Source organism: Egretta garzetta, unplaced genomic scaffold (assembly GCF_000687185.1).
Source record: "Egretta garzetta isolate BGI_Z169 unplaced genomic scaffold, ASM68718v1 scaffold683, whole genome shotgun sequence".
Taxonomy (NCBI): Eukaryota; Metazoa; Chordata; class Aves; order Pelecaniformes; family Ardeidae; genus Egretta; species Egretta garzetta.
The window spans coordinates 124,185-139,706 of NW_009259045.1; the positions used below are offsets into that span (position 1 = coordinate 124,185).

At 45.7% G+C, this 15,522-nt stretch overlaps 1 protein-coding gene across 1 annotated transcript in view; it reads left to right on the top strand.

The window, feature by feature from the left end:
* The window catches only part of SUGP1 (SURP and G-patch domain containing 1), a gene marked incomplete at its 5' end in the record, with an annotated part of 19,682 nt that continues 4,160 nt past the window's right edge, over positions 1-15,522 (top strand). Inside the window, 11 exons of the mRNA XM_035890630.1 lie at positions 1-170; positions 768-871; positions 1,294-1,521; positions 3,280-3,403; positions 3,920-4,023; positions 5,802-5,925; positions 7,758-7,894; positions 8,800-9,018; positions 14,198-14,304; positions 14,929-15,106; positions 15,348-15,454. Coding sequence (XP_035746523.1) covers positions 1-170; positions 768-871; positions 1,294-1,521; positions 3,280-3,403; positions 3,920-4,023; positions 5,802-5,925; positions 7,758-7,894; positions 8,800-9,018; positions 14,198-14,304; positions 14,929-15,106; positions 15,348-15,454 — 1,602 coding nt within the window. The remainder of the gene's footprint in view (positions 171-767; positions 872-1,293; positions 1,522-3,279; positions 3,404-3,919; positions 4,024-5,801; positions 5,926-7,757; positions 7,895-8,799; positions 9,019-14,197; positions 14,305-14,928; positions 15,107-15,347; positions 15,455-15,522) is intronic.

The window sequence follows — 15,522 nt, forward strand, 5'->3', positions numbered from 1 at the left end:
AAAGCGAGCCGGTGGTTTGGGGTCGCGCAGTCTAAATCGGCCAAGACGAACGTGAATATTCTTCACCAAGAGGAGCTGATAGCGCAGAAAAAGAGAGAAATTGAGGCCAGACTGGAGCAGCAAGCGAGGCAGAATTACCTGAGCATACAGCAGCTGCCTCTCTTTGGAGAGTAAGTGCGGATTTAGGGCGCTTTTAGGTCGGAGCTTCCCTGACAGAAACCAGGCGCGTTCGCCAAATGGAACCGCAGAGACGAGAGCTTTACAAAGCTTTTGCACTTGGAGGCAAATGCTGAGAAAGTTAAAATTGGTAACTTCAAAAAAATAAATTGTCGGAACAGGCTACTTGCAATTTAACTGATCTAGCCGGGTTTTTCGGATGCTGGGGAGAACAGATATGTGCTGACAGCAATCGTATTTTTAACAGGGTCTTATTACACTTCTGCTTCCTGCTTGTTACCTTTCTTATAATCACGACTCCAAAGTGTTAGCACAATTCTCCTGTTAAATGCTTGCCTGGCGTTCTTAGAAGCAGAGTAGCCTAAGAAAGCAAGCAGAAATCCTGTTTCAACAGAGTATTAAACAAGGTGGAGAGCTTGGGTCAGTGCTGTAAGCAGCAGGCTGAATGGTTCTTGAGCCTGCACATGTTTTCAACGTCAGGTGAGAGAGATTTGCAGTCACTGGCATTTGTCTTCTTTTCTGTTTAAATGGCGGGGGGGCTGGGGAGGAAGATGATGAATACCATCACCTGCTTTTCTTTTTCTATTCAGAGATGACGGTACTGACAATGAAGCCTGTGTTTCCAACAAGTTTGTTAATGATGGCAGTTTCCTCCAGCAGTTTCTCAAGCTGCAGAAGGAAAAATCAAGTACTGGTAGGTCAACTTATGAGCAACAGGAGGCCTTCCTTCTCCTGGTGATGCCAGCTTTGTGTGAGCTGCCTCCATGTATGTTCGCTTTAGAAACCCTGCTATGAGCTGTTACCAGTATGAGTAAGTTCTAAAGCAATGATGACCCCTTTAAATTTGGATTAAAGTCTTTCTTCAAGGTGTGTTAGGGAGGTTTCCCTCTGTAGGTGCTGTAAAACAAGCATCTCTCTTCTAGCCTGAATCTCACTTTGTAAAAATCATCACAGCTTTCACTTAGTTATGCAGCTTTTACCAGCCAGTGTCTTTAACTTACTCTGAAAATAACGGCCTCTTGCAGCTGTATTACTGCCTGAGTTGTTATTTGTAACCTTCTAAGATTAAAACAGCGAGGATGCACAGGAATTATTTTCCCCTCATTCTTTTCTAAGAACCTCCCCCAAGTTCTACTAATAACTCGGCAAACACTTCTGCATCAAATGTTGGGAAGAAACCTATGCTGTTTGGGAAGCGCCCCGGTCAGGTCCTGAGCAGCATGCTGCACCAAGCGAAGAACTACTCCCATTCCAAACAGACCCCAGTCGTTAACCGCCTCAGTGTGTTTCAGTCGCCAGATGAAGATGAGGAGGAAGATTATGAGCAGTGGTTGGAAATTAAAGGTAAATGACACCTTCTGCTACGTTGTTTGTTTTGGGGTGCAGGTTTGCTTACCCTAGCGATAGGAGGATCTTCTATCCCAGTAGAGGGCTGGGGTTTTTTTTCCTTATGCTGGGAATTGGTATTCTTAGTACAGTTCCCCGTGTGCAGACTTCTGCGTCGTGAAATATAAATGACGCAGGTTAAGGGGACCAAATGCTGTTAGATATTCCTTACCCAGCCTGAACTCGGTGTGGGAGACGGGTCACTCGCCATGGTCCGACTGGGTCTGGTTTGTGCCTAGAAGGTTTATTTTCTTTGAGTTATCAAGGCAAGCGCTTGACTGGTCTATAAGCCTCTGTGAAAAATAATACGTAGAGAAGAAACATCCTGCTCATAATGGAGCTTGATTGTTTGCTAATCATAATAATTCTGCTTTTGCCCTGTTTAAATCTGTTACGGCTAGTGCTGAGTTCTCTAGGACATAAATAGATACAACGCTTGTATTTAAAATGGAATTTTAGGGTTTTTAAATGATGGAAAATGACAAGTCCTTGGTTTGGGTGTGGCAGCCTAGGGTGAAAAATTCTGTGTGTCAATAAATAAGATTACATGTGGGGCACGGAACTATGACCAGGTAAAATCAAAGTCCCTGCCTCTTTTCAAAGTTTCATTAGAAAAATCTCACCTCTAGGTCCTGACTGCTTTAAGTAGGATAGATGAAGAATACTGCAGCGCTTAAATAACCATGTTTCTCTGGATAACCTAGGCTAGGAGGCCAGAAGGCAGATTTGCTTAATAATCTGAATTTCATGCGTGTGTATTAATCAAGTATAAAATTAGATTGGAGTTGCTAAGTAAGTCACACTAAGCTTTGTGTCAGAATTTATTTCATTATATGTTTACAAAACCATGTCTAGCTATTGCTGGTGGGATTTATAAAAGCAGATTCTTAGCAAGTCTGAACTTAAGCGTGAAATGCACTGCAGGAATGTGGGAAATAGCTACTGGCTGCAGAAAGTGAAGACAGAATTTGGATGCTTAGTTTAAAGATTGTGGGTTTGAATCTAGTCTAGGTCGGTGTGGACAGCTCTGCTCCCGTGTGCTCTCTGTTCAGCGCCCTACCCAAAATATCGTTGTCTAGACAAATGCCTGTGTTTAGTTCCCATTGAATGTGTCCTGCATCAGCTCCGTAATCACTGTCGGTGTTAGTGGGTTCCTTTCTTGGCACAGAAGCCAAAATACAGTTTCTTGGAGACTGAGCTCTCCTCTTATGTCTGGTGGGATTCCGTCCAACGAGGGTTGAGACATGGGCATATGCCGGTAGGAAGAACTATGTGCTCTGGCTACACAATCTGTCTCTGCTGTCTGGGTACAGAGCGATGCCTTGGGAACTGGAATCTGTAATCCTTAGCGAGTAATGTGGTTATTAAAACCAAATTCCTCTTCCTCCCCATTGTGTTTTGTATGGAAGAGAATTGTCAGAGGCAAATTACATTGCCATTCAAGTTGCACCCTAAACTGTGGTGATCCAAATCTTAGGTTCTTTCGTTGTAGGAAAAATCTAGACCAGATATTATCTTCCTACTAGGGGAGTGCAGAGGCTGACAGTAACCTAGGGATTGTAATTTGTACAGCTGTGTAAGACTGGATCCCCCATTTCATCCTTTTTCTTCCCATTCCCGTTCTACTTTTGTCTGCCGCCGTGATTCTTAGAAGTAATGTACCTGTTGCCTGTTTGGTGTGTGAGTTGAACCCCAGTACTGACAGCCTGCTTAAAGTTTTACCCCCAGAGGATGCGGAGACCCGACAAGTGGTGGAAAAGCTGGCTAGGTTCGTGGCTGAAGGGGGACCAGAATTAGAGAAGGTTGCTATGGAAGACTACAAGGATAACCCAGCTTTTTCGTAAGTGTGGTGATAACTCTTGTCTTCCAAAGCAGAACACTGTCTCTTTGTAGGAGAAAAACATCAGCCTTGTGTGTGTAGTTCTGGTGGATCTGTTTGGTTTAATTATAATTTGGTGGATTTGAGCTTTGTTGTGAGTAATTTTTTTTTATAGCTGGGGAAACTGAGGCAGAGCATATGGGGATGCTGGACTCCATCCTGGGACTGGTTCTGTCTCTTCCGCAATTGATGCGCTGTGTGGCAGTGGACAGAGGATTCCCCCCTGTATCAGAGGACACTTGTTACTTATTTCCCTTCAAGTGACACAAGAAATTTGGCTGCAAGTGCTTAAATTAAAGCTATGTGTATTTATATGTACTGAAGGCCTTGTAATCCCCATTTTAAGTGCATTCTGCATAATTTATCTATTTTGTATTTTTTGGGTTTGAGCAATTTATATCCCAAGGTATCAATGTTTGTGTATGGTTGTTGCTGATACATATTTTTTTGCCCTTTTTTCCTCCATCTCCACCCTAGGTTTTTGCATGATAAGAACAGCAGAGAATTCCTTTACTACAGAAAGAAAGTGGCAGAGATAAGAAAAGAGAATCAGAGTTCTCAGGCATCCTCTTCTCAGAAAGGTAATTAAGACTGGGATCTGGAGAATACCAATTGCATAAGTCAAATTTGACTTCTTCGCTCTCTCTGTAACTGCTTGTTAGGCCTGTTGTGGAAACAGCTGGAGTGGATATTTGGCTGTCAGTCTGCTCCCTGTAAATCAAATTTCAAAATGGAAGGAGATGGTGATGAAACATCGTGATGGCACCAAACTCTTGTGCCAAAATGTTTGTTTCCCAAGCCCGCAGCATGCTATACCGTGCTGTCTGTAAAGGGCTCTTTCAAGAGATTTTCCCGGTTGTTTCCCAAGCCCGCAGCATGCTATCTGTAAAGGGCTGTCTGTAAAGGGCTCTTTCAAGAGATTTTCCTTGTATTTCTCCAAAATCCTTAACAAAGTGATCTGAAATGATTCTCTGTCCTGTGTGTTCTGGGAAGTGTTTCAGCCCTGAAAATGCGTTTAGGAAAAGTGCTTTTTGTCAGATGTTCTTACTCTGTCTGTTATCGATGAAAATGGCTGGTTGGTTTGTTGAACACAATCCCCATTTCTGCTGCCATGTCCCTAACTGAAGCTTTTATTTTCTGCTTGGGACATAAACCCTTGCAAGTAAGGGACTGTGTTTTCTGGTGGGAAAACAGCAGAAGTGGGTGATCTGCCAACAGGAAGGTGATGTGAGCAGGGCAATTTGGTTAACTGTTCAGAGACAGAAATTATTTAGTGGGTGAAGTGTGGTCTGTGGGCCAGCCAGTTTATTGCTTCTGGGCCAGCTGCTGTTTCAGGCCCGCGTGTGGCCCCGGTGAATCGCTCAGCCTCTCTGTGTCAGCTTCCTTTGCTGTGGAAATGAGTGTTAATGCAATTTAGCTGTCACACTGATGAGTTAACAGCTCAAACAAATCATGGTTTAATAGACTGTAGGCTGAAAGGACTTGTTACCAATATCAACTAACTATACAATGGTTTGGAAGCTAAGCAGTATTATCCATACTTTACAGGTGTGGAATATTGAAGCAAGGAAAGGTTATGACTTGTCCATGGCTTATAATCATGTCTTCTGCCTCCTGGTCCTGTGCCAGCCCACTGGAGTACTGGCACTGGTACTGTGCAGGTAGCAAATGTCATATAAGGCTGTCGTGGCTAAATAATGTATTTGCCTGGCTCCTTATAAACACCAAATATGCTTGAAATATTAATGATCAGAACCTTCTCTGTGCCTTTGGGCTAAGGCTGCAGTAGCCACCTCTTCCAGGTGAGGACTGGGACTGTTCCATGGAGAATTTCCTCTGTCCTACAACCCTCCCCTAAAATGGCCAGCAGATGTGTAGTGACAGTAGGTACAAGTGGGATTACGGCGTGGGATTAGTCGGCTGCTTTTTCTAAGGCCTTCCCGTTGCGCCTGGGGATGTCAGTGGCAAAGTCTTTAACTAGAGATAATTGCGAGTGCTGAGGTGTAACCTTATGGAAGAGTGCCTGACGCGAGGGCGAAACAGAATTCCTCTGCAGCAGAGAGAAACAAGTGTCCATCATGGAAGACAAAAGCTGGTTTTTCTGTTAATCTGCTCTCATCTGGCTCCTGGCACAGAGGAAGCTGATGTGTGAATGGGCACTCCTCTGGTTACAAAGCTGTTGTACAAACTTACGGAATATCATGTTTTTGTGATATAAACTCTATGACTGTTTATGTGTAATATTTCTAAAAATTAAACTCGACCTTTTGCCCTTATTCTGCTCTTGGGGTTCTTAGAACAGATAGGCTTTGACTGTTGCTTGTGTGAGTTGGGCCCAGTACTGACAGCCTGCTTAAAGTTTCACCCCCAGACGACGAAGAGACAAAGAACTCTGCTGAGAAACTGGCCAGGTTCATAGCAGACGGGGGTCCCGAGGTGGAAGCTATTGCCTTGCAGAACAACCGAGAGAACCATGCTTTCAGGTAAGGGAAGAAACCGGCTGCCGATGTCATGCGGGGAGGGGCTTGGATGGGTCTTTTGGGGTTTTTTTTTTAAGGGGAAATAATAGACAAGCTTGTGATAAGTCTGAAGCTACAAGGACAGTGCACTTATATAGCAATGATACTTTTACGTTCTCAAGCTTCACAGTTTAAAGAAAGGCACAGAGAGAGAGAAATCGATTTGCTTTCCCCAAAACTAATTTACGACTTCCACCCCTGCCCCTCACCTGCTTTCTGCTGCAATGCACTAGTGTAACTCTAACCTTTATGCTTTTCCCTATAGCTGTGTTTTGGTGTGGGCCCCCATCCACCACTCATACCGCTGCTGTCCAATTAATTTCCCAGGTTGCTCTTTACGCAGCATCCTCACTAACGTACAGGTAGCATTCCCTCACCATTAGGAACACCTTTGGAATACCTTTTTCAGCCTTTCAAATGTGAATTGTTCTCTTCAGTGCTTACTGACAGCTGTTTAATGCCTCCCTTTGGTCTCATCCATGTTTCATTTTGCTGCTCTTACAAACAATTTGGTGTGTTCTCTGGAAGGGAAGCAGGGCTCAGCAAGGCTTGTTTTATTGCTGATATTTTGGCATTTTATTGGCTGCCTTCTGGCCCTCTGGGGTACTCCCCTGGTCTTATGAATTACATTGGACAGATGTGCTAATACCTGAGCTGTTTCATTATTTACTTTAAAACACCGCTGTGAGCACAGTTGAGTTAAACACCATCTCCTTCATTAGGATTTTATCAGGTTTGCCGGGGGGGAGGGGGGGGGGCATCCTGCCCTCTGCTTGGTCCTGAAGCAATCCTTAGTGCTGTTATTCAAATGGAGGCATGCAGGACCACATTTAGTGAATTTTAAAATCCGTCAGAGCGCTGTTTGTGTTTGCCTGTGTGTGTTGCCTGGGGTAGATGGGAAACACCTGTCATCTCTTACATTTTCCTGTGGGAACAGGCGCTATCCTGAGGGGAGGTTATATCAAGTATTAAACCGGTCATCTAAAAAGAGAAGATCGTAGAGGAGTTAGGAATAGACAAGTTTTCTGTGTGAAGTATTTAAACTGGAGTGAGTCCAAAAAGATAACATGGTTGTAACAAACAAGACTGTATTGATTTTTTGGGGGTGTTTTTTTTTTTTTTGTTTTTGCATAGCTGCTAGATTGAGGGTTGTTCATGTTCTTCCCACAAAGCCGAAGGAGTTTTATTTTACCCAAAAGGTCAGAGATGCCTATTTCTGGAAGGGGTAGCAAATAAAGCGATGTGTTTTTTGCATAAGAGGGAACAGAAGGAAGAGTCATGGTGTAATTAAGCAGACTAGTAATGTCAACGCTTCTAGCTTGAATAGGGACTTGGGAGCAGTTTCTTTAGGCAGTGGTTTGGCATTCCCATTGGCGAGGCCTGAATGTTTGTTTTCTTCTGGGAACTGAAACCCGACATGTTGTGGAGCCCTTGCAGTTTTTCCAAACGTGTTCTGGAAGGCAGGTGAATTCTGGGGGAGGACCTTGCGTTTCCACAAATGTAACGTGATCATTTCTAGTACTGTGTGTTTATTTGGCACCAAAAATAGCTGTGGCTTGCTCATGAATGGGAAATACGCTTCCTGATCCCCAAGGCTTGCAGCCTACCTTGCAAGAGCACGCGGAGCCCTGCATTGCATGCACAAACACACAGGATGGTGCTGGAGAGCAAGGAAGTGTGTGGGAAGGCTAGCTGTGCAAGAGCGTTGCAGGAAAGAAAAGCCCTGACCCAGCTGTGCTATATCCAACCCCTGCAAACGACTTGTTACATCTAAACTTTATTTTTTAAATTTATAGGTTTTTATATGAGCCAAACAGCAAAGGCTACAAGTATTACCGGCAGAAACTGGAGGAGTTCCGTAAGGCCAAAACCAGCACTGTGTGTGCCCCTTTGCCTGTAGAGTCCAGTCTGAAAAGGAAGACCAGTCCCGAGGCATCACCATCACCTCTGTGCTTACCATCTTTGCCTTTGCCCCTGCCCTCACCTTTGCCTTTGCCCCTGCCCTCACCTTTGCCTTTGCCCCTGCCCTTGCCCGTTCCCTCGCCTTTGCCCTTGCCCGTTCCCTCGCCTTTGCCCTTGCCCATTCCATCACCATTGCCCGTTCCCTCGCCCTTGCCCATGTTTGGCATTCCCATTGGCGAGGCCTGAATGTTTGTTTTCTTCTGGGAACTGAAACCCGACATGTTGTGGAGCCCTTGCAGTTTTTCCAAACGTGTTCTGGAAGGCAGGTGAATTCTGGGGGAGGACCTTGCGTTTCCACAAATGTAACGTGATCATTTCTAGTACTGTGTGTTTATTTGGCACCAAAAATAGCTGTGGCTTGCTCATGAATGGGAAATACGCTTCCTGATCCCCAAGGCTTGCAGCCTACCTTGCAAGAGCACGCGGAGCCCTGCATTGCATGCACAAACACACAGGATGGTGCTGGAGAGCAAGGAAGTGTGTGGGAAGGCTAGCTGTGCAAGAGCGTTGCAGGAAAGAAAAGCCCTGACCCAGCTGTGCTATATCCAACCCCTGCAAACGACTTGTTACATCTAAACTTTATTTTTTAAATTTATAGGTTTTTATATGAGCCAAACAGCAAAGGCTACAAGTATTACCGGCAGAAACTGGAGGAGTTCCGTAAGGCCAAAACCAGCACTGTGTGTGCCCCTTTGCCTGTAGAGTCCAGTCTGAAAAGGAAGACCAGTCCCGAGGCATCACCATCACCTCTGTGCTTACCATCTTTGCCTTTGCCCCTGCCCTCACCTTTGCCTTTGCCCCTGCCCTTGCCCGTTCCCTCGCCTTTGCCCTTGCCCGTTCCCTCGCCTTTGCCCTTGCCCATTCCATCACCATTGCCCGTTCCCTCGCCCTTGCCCATACCCTCACCTTCACCGTCATCCTCTACAACTCCACCTGATCAGACAGCTACAACTACTGCTGCAACAACAACCACCGCTGCTGCTACGGGCACAACTAAAAAGAAGCGGAAGAGCAGATGGGGGCCAGAGGAGGACAAAGTTGAATTGCCCCTCCCACAGCTCGTCCAACAGCTGGATTCTCCCTCCCCTCTTTCAGGTGAGTGGGTCTGTACATTGCGTTGAATAACTGTTTTTCCTGGGGAGTGCATTCTGCCTTAGCCCAGCTGGCTTTGTAAACAGAAAACCCAGCGAGTCTTATCTCTTGTTGTAATCTCCTTGGTTGCCAGCCCCCTATCTTTCAGCTAGGTCTAGCAGCTAACTCTCCCCTGTGTGGAAACCCAGATAAACCACTTTATCTCGCTGACACCAGGGATTGGATCTTATCGTTCTCCAGCTATCTCTAAAACCCTGCTGTGCTATAGCTCATTACAGCCTCAGCCTCTACGCTATTTAGGGCTATTTCACTTCAGGAAGAGAGTCTGTCAGAAAACAAGTATCAAAGGCTGAATTGCACTTATTCCCCATGGTAGGATAAAATCCCTGGGCAGCACTTCCATCCCACTCTAACTGATCAGAAGGCTAAGTGGGAATAGCTGTTCCCCAAGTGCTGGCGGATGCAAGTATAACTTCCAGTTCCAATTTATACCCATTTCAGTTCATTTGATTAGTCTGGAGAAGAGGAGGCTGAGGGGAGACCTGATCGCCCTCTACAACTGCCTGAGAGGAGGCTGTAGCGAGGGGGGGGTCGGCCTCTTCTCCCTGGTAATGGATGATAGGATGAGGGGAAATGGTCTGAAGCTGCGCCAGGGCAGGTTTAGGTTAGACATTAGGAAAAATTTCTTCACAGAAAGGGGCTGTCAGGCTCTGGAATGGGCTGTCCAGGGAGGGGGGTCAGTCCCCATCCCTGAGGGGATTTAACAGCCGGGCAGACGAGGTGCTTAGGGACATGGTTTAGTGGTGGGATGGCAGGGTTAGGGGAATGGTTGGGCTTGATGATCTTAAAGGTCTTTTCCAACCTAAACAATTCTATGATTACAGATGGGGTTCACAGTCCTCATCCAGCGCGGAGGCTCATGCTCCTGTTACTTCACCTGCCAGGTTCACCCAGGGAGTGCAGCTCTCTTCCAGTATTATTGGAAGAGAATTCTTCCAGTTGAGGCACTTCTAGTGAGCTCTCGGAGGTTGTTCTTCTGTGCGTGTGCAGATAGGTAATTAGACAGGCAGTTAGAAATGCATACAAAAATTGAGTCACTCAAGGACAACAGGTGAATGCAGACATTTAAGATGGCATCTTTGAATCCTGTGCCCAATTAGTGTGGTGCGGGGAAAGGATGTGAAAAGGAGAAAAAGACACAAGATAAGGCAGTCGGTGTTGGCAAACTGAGAGGATTAATAGTACGAGGCTAAAGTCGCAGGAAAAGTAATAAGTACCTGTCTCAATAAGGACCTTTTTCAAAAAGCAATAGCAGAACAGATGAAGTAGGACAAGTAATAGAAAACAAGCTATAATTTTCTGAGCTGCAGGGTGAGACCACAGATAATTCTCAGCACATGGCCATCCTGTACAATTCGTTGCTCCAGCGAGTCAGTGGGTCTTCTGCTTTGGCTGGGTTTTAGAGGAGATAATTGCTCAGCCATTAATAGCTTTGATTGTTAGGCTTGAGGAAGATGTAGGCTTGGCTGTGTATGCTGTGGTGTGTGTTGATTCTGTGGAGGTCAGGAAGGAAGGGCTCTATCTCCTAATCCAGCACTTCAGATGTAGATGACGAGAAGTTCCTATGTAATTCTGTCTTCTGATCACAGCCCTATACAGAAGTCTTGGCTATACATCTCATACGTACAAGACACTGACCTGGATGGTTTATTCATTTGACCTTGAATTGCTTCTCGTAGTAAGGCAGAAATCAGATGCAAAAGTCTTTCTTGATTTTGCACCTCTAGAGTAATTTTTTTTTTCTTGCAGACAGTAATGAAGCTTCGATGATGAAGCTGGGCAGGCGCTATCAAAACAAGCATCAGATTCCATCTTAATGCCTCCTGCTGCAGTGGGGGGCTGCAAGGGTATCCATGTGCTCATTCCCTCCCCTGGCTCTCTTAGCCTCCCCTTAATTAGACAGGGACATACTCGTTGTGTTCATGCTCACTTTCTGCAGGGCTTTGTGTCAAGTAGAAGAAAAGGACAGCAAACAATTTGCCAGGCATAACAAATCAACCGTTAATGCGCTGTTAATGCTCTGCAGGGGGAAGGATTTTTTTTTATCGGTTCAGATGGACTAATCCCTTTTTAAGAATTAACATCTTCAACCTGACAGGTGATGAGAATTCCAAATTACACCCCTGGTCCCATGGAAGGTTAGAGATGCACAGTATGCTTTGGTACCTAAGTATCTATGTCTTAGTCCTTTATCCTGAGCAATTGTTTTGGATTTAGTGGAGGACTGTTCTGATTCTTTTCCTGTCTACTCTTAGTAATAACTCAGTATCACGGAGAGGAATAAGTGTGGCCCTTTTGGACAGAAGCAAGGCTCCTCTTAAATGTATTGCTATCAAAACGTGTAACTGCATGCGTACTGCAGGGACTGATACATCTGAAAAACTGAACAGAACAGAGATCCTGTGATCAGTGAACTCTGTGGACCAATGGGAAATTACAAGCTGTCATTAGAGTTTTCTGAAACCTCATACTGGATTGGTTTGGGTCTGATTAGTTTTAATTGAGTAAGATCTTCAGGCTGTGAAGCAAAAAATCAGGCACTTCTGTATTGGGATTTCTCCTGCTTGTCCTTAAAGGACATTCACTTCTCTTGTAACAAGCTGCTTTTCGGGCATGTGGGAAAGGGATAAACCTTCAGGTAGTCTTCTGCCAATGCTGCAGATAGACTGCACCATTAACCCTGTAGGCAAAGCTGATGTCATTCAGGGAAAAAAAAATAATGTATTTTTCCATGAGACTGAGAAGCAACTCCTTATCTTTTGCATAGTGTTTGCCTGGTGCAAGACCGATGTAAGGAATTTATAAATCTTATCTATTTTTATGCAAATTCATTGACTGATCTTAGTTATGAATAGGCTTTTCTATCTTCAGATGTGGACTTGGGGTGGAGCTTTGCTTTTCCATCAACTTTGCCTGTATTGTGCTACATTGGGCCAAGACTACAGAATTATCCCCCAGAGCTAAATTTCTGCAGTGACTCTTTCAGCATCTCTCAGCATAAAGTCTGCAAGGTACCCGGGCAGCCAGACAAACCAGATGTAGCTTTAGCACAAGCAGGAGCAGTGGCATATGCTTTCTGGGAAGTAAAAGAAGATGCTATGGTCTCACCTTTCTCCTCTAAGGTGGTTATATATGCTGGCAAGCCACCAGCTCGCGGGGCCTCTAGAGCCATGCCTGGCTCTTAGCCTGAGTGTTTATGCAATTCAGAACTAAGCCAAAGAGCTGCTGACCTCTGTGAAGGGCAGAGAGTCTTCCTCGGTGCATTCAGAGAAAGCTTTCCCATGCCCTGAGACAGGAGGTGAATCTTTGACTGGGGCTCATGCTGAAGTGCCCCAGTCTCACATAACATTGGGGGTCAGATTCTGCTGTACGTGCAATGCGACTGCGTTCTGCGTTCGTTAGAACTGTTTCCAAATCTGCAGGCTCTCCGAAACAGAAATTGGGCTGTTTATCAAGAACAGATACGTTTATTTTCCTATTTGTGCTTATTTCTTGGGAGCTGAAAGCGCGTATCCTAGCACCAAGCCTAGCGTAACACGGCTTCTTGCTTTCCCTCTTGGAAAACCTCTTGCAGTGTTTTACATAACTCTTCCTGCAGAGTTGACTCCCGGCACTGGTGCAAATGTGCAGAGGCTGTAGCTGTGCGAGGGAGGGTGGATGCGCTGGTTTATGTTCTCCTTGGAAGGCTGGAGTTAAGGAAGCCGCTTTGCAATCGTGGAATGCTCAGCCGAAAGCAGGCGAGGAAAGGAGGGGAGATAAGAGGGCTCAGATCAATTGCCCTGAGTGCGAAGAAGAGGAAGGGAGAAGCCAACCCCTGGGGCCTAATTAGCATGCTGTGTAGACATTTGGTGTCATGAACAATGATCCTATTATTATCGGGCTTCATAATTAATAGATAATGAATAATTAATGAAGCATCATTTAGCTGTAGTCTGGACTTGTGTTCAGATGGAGGTTTATGTAGTCATTAGGAAGAAAACCTTTTCCTTGTATTGAAAAATGCAACGCGCTTTCAAGTGCCGTTGTGTGTCTTCTTCTAATCCGTTAAATATTTAACTGTTGGGATCTTAGCCCTGAGGTGCTTTAGAGGGGAGCTGCCAGCCCTGCTAGATATATAGGAACCAAGTTTGCAAGGCAATCTCCATTGTAAATCTTTTTTTTTTTTTTTTTTTGCAGCCCCAGCAGTGTCTCTATTACTTTCTTTCATGGTGCAGCAACTACAAATAGGCTTCCCTTTCCCCCCACTCCCCTTTATTTTAACTTGCCCTTTGTACTCAGAGTGTCTTACGGTCATTTTAAACCAGTAGGTGCCCTGCCCAGATAATGTTAATATCTAATTTCAGAGCTTATCTGATAAAACAGCAAAAATCATTCCAAAGGAGGAGCTTCCGAAAGGGGATGCTGCAGGAAAAAGGAGGCTACGTCAGTGGGATTGTCAAGCAGAGACTTAAAATGCCCCCTCTTTGAAAGCAGGGGCACCATCCCTGGCAATGCTGCTCTTGAGCCTGTAGATTAGAAACTAAAATCTCCTTGGGGAACAGCAACTTCCAAAAGCAGCATAATGCTCATGTCTTTATTCTAATGTGGTCATTTGCTTTTCATTTTGAATGAAGTTGCTGTTTACATAGTAATCAGCAGACTCTTACGTGCACAGATTGGACAATATGCTGACAGGCTCGGATCTGCTTGTGACTCAATTCTGAATAATTAAGTGCCACTCTTTGCAACGGCTGGGGTTTGTGAGGAAGCCTTATGAGGGGAATTAATCTTAAGGAGGCGTGTGATTTATTTTTTTTAAAGCATGGTATAGCAGATTGCCATGCAGTGCGACCTCCGAGGATGTGAGACGCAGTGTGCGAGTCTGCTAATGCGATGCGGGCAGAGCCTTGGACCAGGGTGAGGGAATACTCTGAGCTGGCTGGCGAAGGAGGTGCGACCCGGTGGCTCTCCTGCTCTTGTGGTTCCTAAGTCCTTCCAGGCGGTTGTTCTTCCATTAAGTGTCTTGATGCTGGAGCCACGAAATGAGTGTAAAACTTCACGGGGGGGATCTTGAGATGCGGTTTCACTGGTCTCAACAGCTGTCTCAGATTTTTGAAACTCTTTTAACATGTGCTTATTACAGTTCAGGACCTCAAGGGTCTTGGTTATGAAAAAGGGAAACCAGTTGGTTTGGTGGGTGTGACGGAGCTCTCCGAAGCCCAGAAGAAACAGCTGAAGGAGCAGCAGGAGGTAATGCCCTGAAATGATTTCCAAATTCATGTTGCGTTGTGGCATGGCTGGGTTAGATGGGAAAATGGAGGTGGAGGTAGCAAAGAAACTTTCCCAGTGGCCTGCAAATAAATCTCTAGGATTTGTGCTGAATGCCTAAGAATGATGTGATGCTGCAGTCAGCAGAAATATTAGAGGACTTTGGGGAAAATGAATTAAACCAGCCAATTGCCGTCCTACCAAACTAAACCCCAAAATCTATAAGGTCTGTTGTGTCACATCTGCAGCTGGTTATGTATTGCTCGGCAGCGGGGAGAAGGTGAGTGGATACTTGCAAGCTTTGGGGGAGTGAGAGCAGAATTGGCTCTTGCCGGAACGTGAGGGTGATGTTTCAGCTGCGTAGGGATGATCAGATGGCAGCAGTCCTCGGTGTTAATATCAAGGTACTTCTGCTGGAGGAACCAGCACATAATGCTGCTGTTTGATCTGAGAGGCGAGCACCGCCTGTTGAGATTTGTCGTTGCCATAACCTGTATGCTGTGTGGCGGCTGCGGGCTCCGCGGCGGAGCTCTGCCTGCTTCTGTGGCAGATTCTGCCTGTGAACTGGTTGTCTCACTCAGTGCGCTGTTGCATCTCTTCCCCTAGATGCAGCAGATGTATGACATGATCATGAAGCACAAGCGAGCCATGCAGGAGATGCAGATGATGTGGGAAAAGGCAATTCAGCAGCACCAACATGGCTATGACAGCGACGAAGAGGTGGACAGCGAGCTGGGAACGTGGGAGCACCAGCTTCGACGCATGGAGATGGACAAGACGCGAGGTGTGTAGGGAGCTGCCGTGCTCTGCGGTTGTACAAAGGCCTCCAGAGGGAGGTGTCTGAGATGGCGTTGTTGGCGTGGGAGTTGCAGGGTCACTTCTCACTGGTCTGTGGTGTGGCTTCCCTGCCTGTCAAGTGGAGATAATAACCGTCTGTTGCTGTGAGGCTTTATGCTTCACAAACCCTCTGAAATTCCAAGTCAAAGAACGCTGCGTTATTGCTGTTTCCTCTGTGTCTTGGGCAGAGTGGGCTGAGCAGCTGACCCAGATGGGCAGAGGAAAACATTTCATCGGAGACTTCCTTCCACCTGACGAGCTGGAGAAATTCATGGAGACGTTCAAGGCATTGAAGGTGAAATAGCAGAGACTGCACAGGGTGGTGGCGAAGCTTCAGACTTGTCCTGTAGCAGTGAGGGAAAG